We start from the raw sequence: 8,713 nt of genomic DNA, 5'->3' as shown, positions 1-8,713 counted from the left end.
GGATAGAAGCAAACTCATTATTAGTTTTATATTAATGAGAAAGGTGAATATATAATTTCATCATCAGATATTGCTAGACTGCTAGACTAAAATGCGTTGTTTGTCCTTCATTCATCCAATATTGAATAAAGTGGCCAACTTGGCAATAAATAACAAAAACATAAAATATGTTTTGATATTCTAACTAGGTTTATTATTTTGAAGTTTTGTCAAATTTATCGGGGAATTGAAATTTCTCATAATCTTCAAAGACATGGTAAGGATGAAAGTCTGCGGACTTCATTACTCGAGATGAAATAATGATACCAACTCCCTAGCCGTAGGCCTCTAAGTGAATCAGTAGAAGACTAAGACTAAGTCTAACTTAGACTCTAAGTAAGTCAAAGTCGACTAAGACTAAGACTTCTTGATTCTTAGTAAGACTCTAAGTCGCCCCCAGTCCCACTCTTCAGTTGCGTAACTTTTTGGTAAGGATTGAGTTCAATGAATCATTATAAAGCCCTATTCAACACGATTTTGAAAATCAGATGAGGAGAAGAAAAGTTATATAAATAAGTTTAACTAGGGAGTTTGATAGAAATTCTAAATGTTCCCCACACACTTGAAACCAATGTCATATGAAAGAGCTGGCAACACAGATTACAAAACAGTTTGAATTTTGTTTCTATCATGATTAGAAATGTAGTTACGGCAGTTCAAAGTCTGAAATTTCAGACCGATTTTTACCCCAAAATTACCATTGCAAAGTTGTGACCGAAATCGCGTGATGTTAATAAAAAATGATTAAAACAGCCATTATGGAGTTCTTATCATATATTGTATACCAAAATGTTCGTCTTATCGAGGACAAAGCATTTACATTAATAAAGAGGAAGATAAACATTACATAATATGTCGCAAATGTTACATAATCAAAAACTCGGCTCGACGTAAGAAACAATTTGCTCTATCACTTTTGGATTTATCCCCAATATCTCACTGAAACAATTGCAAATAATTACCCTCTTTTAATTAATACATAGAGAGAATAAAACAGGGTTTGAGAGTATTTAAATGAAAAGATATAAACATGTTGTGTAATGACATAAATTTTTACCTATGGCAATTTAATTGCATATAAATAAAATGGTAGATTGAAAAAGTTCAAATAAATTGAAACAGATTCCCTATTATAATTAGAAGGAAAGTTCTGGCTTTTAATACTTTAAAAAATTCTGCTGAACCACTTTGGGTTTATTGCTATTACATCATTTGAACTGACAATTAATATAATTTTATCCCCGTCCCCCCCCCCCCCCCTTCTCTCTCAATGTATGGGGGTGTCAAAACTAATAGAACTTCTTACCATAATAATTATTAAGGCTAAGGCCCTTAGAATATGGATACAAATGATAAACATATCTAAACATATGGGAAAGAAACTTGATGACTTGATGGCAAAGTAAAATAAAATTAAATTAAAGCAATTGGTATTTTTAAAATATCGATATTATTAATATCAGATTTCACAAAGAGAAGAAATATACGAACTTTTAAAACAGAAACTATGAAATGCCTATAAATAAAGTTGGAAATTATGTATTCAAAATAAAAACATAGTAAATAATAGTACTGAAAATATTATGGACGAAATTTAACATAATACATAACTAAATTTAAAATATCGATATGAATATCGATATCGCCCGGCAGCCATGATGAGAAGATAATGTAAACAAGGCATTTCGGCGCAGAGTTAAAAGGTGTCTGCGCATCGATATAGAGCCCTAAAATTTGGCATGAATAAAGTTTAGATGTTATTCTAAAAACAAGCGTTTAAATTTTAAAAACACACGCGGTAAATAAAAAAATAAATGCATTTGAAAATTGCCAAATTTTAACTTCATATAACTTCTGGAATTATTAATGGATTTTTCCTTAATTGGCACCATTTAAAAGGAAATCGGAAGACGAAAATAATGATACCAAAATATCTGCGATATTCCTCTTTAATTGAACCCCCCAAAACGCGAACAGCAATTTCCAGTCACAACTTTCCTATGGGCGAGTTGGGTCAAAATTTGACTGCCACTGCTGCTGCTCACTAAACTGCCTAGTTTAACCGAAGTGGCAATTCGGACTCGAGTCTGAATAGTCTCCCGTGACTATTCAGACTCACACTACAATTTGCGTGCGCATAGACAAAGTGGAGGACTACACAATGTGGGCCGTAGGCAGAGGGTGGAGCTAAAGAAAAAGAATTCAGCAGAAATTCTGTTTTGCCCATATCACACTAACTCAGCTCATACTCCTCCTACTCCTACTCCAAGTATCAAAATTAATTTTTCAAATGATTAATTTTTGTCCTGATTTTATTTGGACATCATGTTATGTTGTTAGAAAAGCTTTTTCATTTATATCGCAGTTACTTTGACGGACTTTTGTTACTTTTGAAGAGTTTTAACTCTTTTCTATTTAATTTCTACCTGGACTTCCAATTGATCCCTGATTTTGTCTTTCTCGTCTAATAAATCAGGTTTAGGCTACATGTTAATAGTTACTACAATCATAAGTTTGACTTGCATTAATTGCCAATAATTAAAATTTAAAAAAACCCAAAACAAAACAAAAACAAACAAAAACTACACTGTCACAGGAATCTATTCAGACTGAGTCCGTATAATCTGTTGATTGTACATCAATGCGCATTGGAATTTGAGTCCGGATAGTCATGGGAGACCATTCAGACTCGGGTCCGAATAGCCGCAGCCTTAGTTTAAAGTAGGTTGAAAAATGTACTCCTATTTTATTTGCCTTTGACTTTGTTATTTCTACTGACAGACTTTGGAACCTGAAACTGTTGCATTTCCGGTAGTGAACCCTTTTGGGATTTTAAAACTGGCCTAAAAATGGCCGCTGACATCCGAGTTAGGATTTTTCTGGAATGAGTCCAGGGATGCGGGGTGAAACTTTGCCTTGAATTTAATTTTATTACAAAGTTAAGATATTAAATTACGTGCCCTAACAAGAATTTTGATTTACCAATTTCTGATTTTTTATTTATAATCCAAAGCTAAATTATACCCAGTTTTATCAAAAGAGATACGGAATTGCCATTGATTTAAACATAAATAGATAGGGTAATTCCTTCTGAAGAAAATAAGACATCGTGTAAATAATTAAAATCCATCCGTAAACACAAATTTTATGGAATTTTTTTCTGATACACATCACTCCAAAGTCTGAAAACTCAGGTCACAGTCACTAGGCCATTTATCAGCTCACTGCTGGAGTGCCAAATGGACGTTCACTAAAGTAATTTTACTCACTCTAATGACTCTAACAAAGAATCCAGTTCTAGAGTGAGAGTGAGGTGCCACTTTGTGCTACATTCATTAGCTAGCTGCTCAAAATAGCAATGGCTATGTGGTCTTGTGGTATGACACTTTCTTTTGGATTGAAGGTCCTGGGTTCGAGCCTCGCCCGTCGCATAGTTGAGTCCTTGGAGAAGGCTCTTTACTCACATTCTCTCACCGTACTCAGGTGTAAAATGAGTACCTGGCCGTTAACAGCATTGTCTCTGTCCGAAAAAAATTGTAATATCGCTTAACAGGCGTCATGTCCCGTCCACGTGTAGTGGATATTGTGCTATATGAAAGCTAAATTTAAGCTCAATTTAATATAATAAAAAAAATTAAATCCTACGGTTAAAAACATTTGGTTCCAGTTCCAAAGAGATACTTATTTTTTCTCTTCCCCCCAGTCTGCCCTATTCAACTTCCAAAGTCTACTAACTGTCATCCTTCTCCTCATCTGTACTTGTGCCTACCTGCGTGCCATCATGCCCAGCGTCATTGACAAGAACAAAACAGGGTGAGTAAATTGACTGATCATTTGACAAACACTCTAAATTATTTATAACGTCCAACATATAACGTGGAAATGAGATCCCATCTCCTGGTCAAAATATTACAAGTTTAAATCCATATGCGGTAACTCGAATATGTTTGAAATTTATGGGGATTTTTCATTTAACATACACAGCTTCTTCTTCTTCTTCTTCTTCTTCTTCTTCTTCTTCTTCTTCTTCTTCTTCTTCTTCTTCTTCTTCTTCTTCTTCTTCTTCTTCTTCTTCTTCTTCTTCTTTTTCTTCTTCTTCTTCTTCATCATCATCCTCATTATTATTGTTATTATTAATATTATTATTATCATTATTATTATTATTATCACTATTATTATTATTATTATTTTTATTATTATTATATAATTATTATTATTATTATTATTATTATTATTATTATTATTATTATTATTATTATTATTATTATTATTATTATTATTATTATTATTATTATGCCTTATATTCCCCAGAGTATTGGGAACATTTTGGAAATGTGCAAGAATAGGTGAGTAATATTTCTCTCAAAATACTTCAAAATTTAAATGTCTCCCACTTTTTTAGTTCTAGTCATAACCGTCATCAGTACTTACTTTTCAACCATCTTTGAAAAAAATCTGATTTGTGAGGATTCTTTTCAATTTATGCCTGGAAAAACAAGTCATGGATTGTTAGCCAAACTATGTCAAATTGTTCTGAATAACGCGCCCATGATCTGAATGGCCGATGTTATCTATTTACTGTTGTTGTTGTTCGTCATCAGTCATGTATTGAGTGTGTGGCTGTAATAATATATTATGATTGTATTACATATTATTTGATGTGCATCTTCCATTCTCTTCTATCATGGGAAAGTTTGGTTTGTTTTAGGTGACTTTTCATCAGTCAAACGAATAGTTAAATTTATTTAATTATTTATTAATTGTATTTATTTGTACACTCCAGCACCGCTTCCTCGAATTCATTCGAATGTCATGAATTTTGTGATTATTATTCTTTGTTATCATTCCATTCCTTCCTCGAACAAATTTTTACATTGAACACGGTTTCCTCAGACTGATTTCACTCAGCCAACAACAACAAAAAATTAATTATTTTTTAAATATTTTTTTTAAATTGCACCCCTTGATTTTAACCACCGGTAACTTTCTGTGATATTGACAGTTACTTATGTCTGTATTGTGTGTATCTATCTGCACTGCGTGTGTGTGTATGCAGTATAATACACACGCAAACAGCCACTCGGTCGCTGTTTCACATTTAAGACACCTCACTGATTATTCTTTTCACTTCGCCATTAGTCCAAATTTCAATGCCACATGCCATGATCTGGTAATGGCTGGCTACAGCAGTAAATGAATGTTGTGATTCCTATCCAAAGACCAGTGCTTTGGAAAAGGCTCTTTACTCAAATTCTTTCACCGTACTCGAGTGAAAAATGAATACAGTGGACTCCGGATAAGACGATGCCCAGGGGAACCGAGAAAAAAATCGACTTATCCGAAAATCAACTTAACCGGAGTGTAACCAAATGAGCAAAAACGCATTTGAACAAAGCAACCCAATCTAGAATAAGTATGTCCGTTCATATCGCGCGGTCTCTGTAGTGGTCATCAGAGGCTCCTACCCCCCAATAGCCCCATAGAGTCATAGAGGAATCAGAATACACACACGCACACATCTAATCAAACAAACGCGAGTGCCGGCACACACACACACACACACACGTACACAGGGCTAAAATTAAATAGGGAAAGAAGCTGACCGTACTCAATAATATTATTACCAAGGTCATTGACCTCACGAATTGGAGTCACAATAATAATAATAATACTTCGGTCAACCCCCCTCCCAAACATAATATAATATTATCCGACATCAGCAGCACACACTTTGAAGGGACTAATCATACACAAAATGTGTGTTGATTGACCATAGGAGATGCTGACGAAATAAGCCATAGCTCACTTTTTTTTCACTAGCGATTTTTTTTTTTAATTTTCCTCGATGGGAAAGGTGGAAAGCGGAATTTTTGCTTTGAATGTGCAATGTATACCAATTAAGTGAAATTATTCCGCGAAAAACGGAAGGGTGGGAGCCTCTAGGTCAAGGTCATGCTTCTTGTAAATCGTCGAGACAGAAATAGCTAGTCTGCCAATTTCCTATGCGTTGATTTTCTGTCGCATGCCAAACTTTCCAAATGCATCGAATCTTCCTTTTCCGCGATAGGTTTGCCATTGTAGTTGTAGACTTGACTTGAATTCTTCTTGATAAAATTGATACTAATTAAGAGGACCATTACATAGGATGGCCTGGGATTAGAACCAAAAAAATCTTGAACTTGAAGTTGCGACAATGTAAAATTTGAGATGGGGAAATTAAAGTTATTCACTGCTCATGTACATTGAACACGGACGTCAGGCAAAGCACCTACTTCACATCGATGTGCGCCAATCGTTCGCGGATATTCTTAACCACTGAAAATTCTTACTGGTAGCTTTTTTAACCAATGGAAATACTTGTTTATTTGTGATTTTATTGTGGTCATGAGTGATAAGAACATCGACTTAAGCGACATCGACTTATGTGGAGTTTTTTTTTTTTTTACTAATGTTATATAGGAAGAAGGGGGAGGGACCAAGAAAAAAAATCGACTTGGGTAAAAATCGACTTAGGCAACGTCGACGTATCCAGAGTGCACTGTATCTGGTTGTAAATAGCATTGTCTCTGTTTGAAAAAAATTGTAATATCACCTAACAGGCGTCATGTCTCGTCCCACATGTTACGTGTTGCTGTTGGTCAGGGACCCCTTGTGAAGCGCTTTAAACACTTTTGTGTGGATATTGCGCTATATAAAAAAAAGCTCATGTTTTTTGTGGTGTTTAGAAAACAACTATGGGAAACTAGGAAGCAGGCACTGATGGCAGATAAAGATCTGAACAAGTGTGTATGAAACGGTGCCAGACAAAAGCAAGAAAGAAAAATACAAGAAAAAAAAAACATCCCAAAAAATCAGTTTTCCTCCCCAGTCGAATTAGACTGATTTTTTGGGATTTTTTTTGTTGCTTTGTCTGGCACCGTTTTGTACAGAAAAAATATGTGAACAGATTTAGATACATGAATTAATTTTCTTTATATATTATTTTCTATGCTTTCAGGTGAAAGGAAAAGTCCTTATGTTGCATTCTGCTGTGTGGCCATGGCATTCAGCATTTTGTTTTGGTATTGATGGGAATGCAGAATTTTGAAGGAGAAAATTTGGAAGCCTTTTTTAGAAACTATTTCATATTTGGTATACCCTTAAAAAATTAAATAAATGGAGAGAGACGGAAAGAGAGATACATATATAGATAGATTCACTCCATCACGGTGACCAGGGAAATAATATAGATATATTTGATTATATCTACCTGCAAAGTTATAATTTTTGGTTTAGATTGCAGAAAAGTATCATGAAATTTTGCTGTAAAAATGAATTGTAAAATATTATTGTTAAAATGACCAATTATAATGTCATTTATACAAAGCAATGTGAGATTTTAGAAAATATTTGTTGTCACAAGAAATAAATTCCATGGCTCCTCTTTGTTATAAATGATGTAAAAGATTCGGATTGGCATTTTAGGGGAGAGGAAGGAAAATAAAAAAAAGGAGGGGGGGGGGATGCTTTAAATGTTTGTTTTTATTCAGGTTTTATAAATTATGATGAGAAATTCAATATATATCAAACATTGTTGATGAATTTCTTATTACTGTCTGACTGTGAAATCTTGATAAACTGCATTGTCAGAGACTATGGATATTTGGTGGGGAAACCAATAGTTATGAATTTAATGAAAAAAAATGATTATAACAGCTTCGAAAAAGAACAAAAAATATACCAAACACGAAACATTCTGGGGCTTAAACCCTTCGTCAGCCAATTTAAAACATAATGAAAATAATATATCACTTGCCTGTTACTGTTTTAAGTGCATCCATGGCACTACTCCCAACTACAGTACTTGTCATCTCTTCTTTCTATCTACAATCCGAATCTACTTCCCTGTACTTGAACCGTTTGATTCCTAAGATGAATTTTTCACAACGTGCCTTCCCACATTCTGCTCCCTCTGTGTGGAATGCTCTTTCAGCAGACACCAGGCACCATAATTCGCTTAATTCCCTGTCCTCTTTTAAAGCCTCTTTGAAGACAGAGTAATTCTTTCAGTTTTCTATGAATGATTTTATTGAATGATCGCATGTGCATATATGTATAAGCGCTTCTGAGCACTTTTGGTGGAACGGGGCGCTACAGAAATTATGCATTATTATTATTATTATTATTATTATTATTATTATTATTATTATTATTATTATTATTATTATTATTATTATTATTATTATTATTATTATTTTTATTATTATTATTATCATTATCACTTAAAATCCAGATAACGACAGAGAAATATTTGGCATGTTTTGTCTGCTACTCAACCATCTGTACTGTCAGGATTTTAAAGGATTTATTCACGTTTTTGTGTTTGTTCTTGGCTGAAGAAGGATTTTGAGTCCGAAATGTTCTGTATTTGGTATTTTGTTATTTTCTGAAGCTGTTATATTCATTTTTGTTCATTACCTTGTACAGCTTTTAGCAGCTTAGTATCACTTTATTATTAATTAATTAATTAATTTTGTGTTGAATGGTGTACGATAAAGAACTGAACACGTGTATGAAAGGTGTCAGAAAAATACAAGAAGAAAAAAACATCCTAAAAAATCAGTCGACCTCGACCAGGAATCGAACCTCAGACCTTCTTATTACCAATGGTAGCACGTCTGACCAGTAATCAGAA

General features: G+C 33.8%; 1 protein-coding gene across 1 annotated transcript; it reads left to right on the top strand.

The window, feature by feature from the left end:
- Nucleotides 1-83: 83 nt before the first annotated feature.
- LOC144978545 (protein kish-A) lies at nt 84-7,874 on the top strand. The gene is made up of 4 exons (XM_078924758.1): nt 84-256; nt 3,743-3,852; nt 4,351-4,385; nt 7,037-7,874. The coding sequence occupies exons 1-4, from the start codon at nt 254-256 to the stop codon at nt 7,105-7,107; spliced, it is 219 nt and encodes a 72-aa protein (XP_078780884.1). The 5' UTR covers nt 84-253; the 3' UTR covers nt 7,108-7,874.
- The last annotated feature ends 839 nt before the right edge of the window (nt 7,875-8,713 follow it).

This window comes from Berghia stephanieae, chromosome 8 (assembly GCF_034508935.2).
Source record: "Berghia stephanieae isolate SIO BIC M18660-M18661 chromosome 8, UCSD_Bste_1.3, whole genome shotgun sequence".
Lineage (NCBI taxonomy): Eukaryota > Metazoa > Mollusca > Gastropoda > Nudibranchia > Aeolidiidae > Berghia > Berghia stephanieae.
Note: the sequence above shows the minus strand (reverse complement) of the source record. Positions and strands in the feature narration are given on the sequence as shown.

What these genes read in the sequence shown, in the direction of transcription:
- LOC144978545 (XM_078924758.1), top strand. An exon ending in ATTGACAAGAACAAAACAGG is followed by an intron (nt 3,853 to 4,350) that starts GTGAGTAAATTG and finishes TATATTCCCCAG; the next exon opens with AGTATTGGGAACATTTTGGA. An exon ending in TTGGAAATGTGCAAGAATAG is followed by an intron (nt 4,386 to 7,036) that starts GTGAGTAATATT and finishes CTATGCTTTCAG; the next exon opens with GTGAAAGGAAAAGTCCTTAT.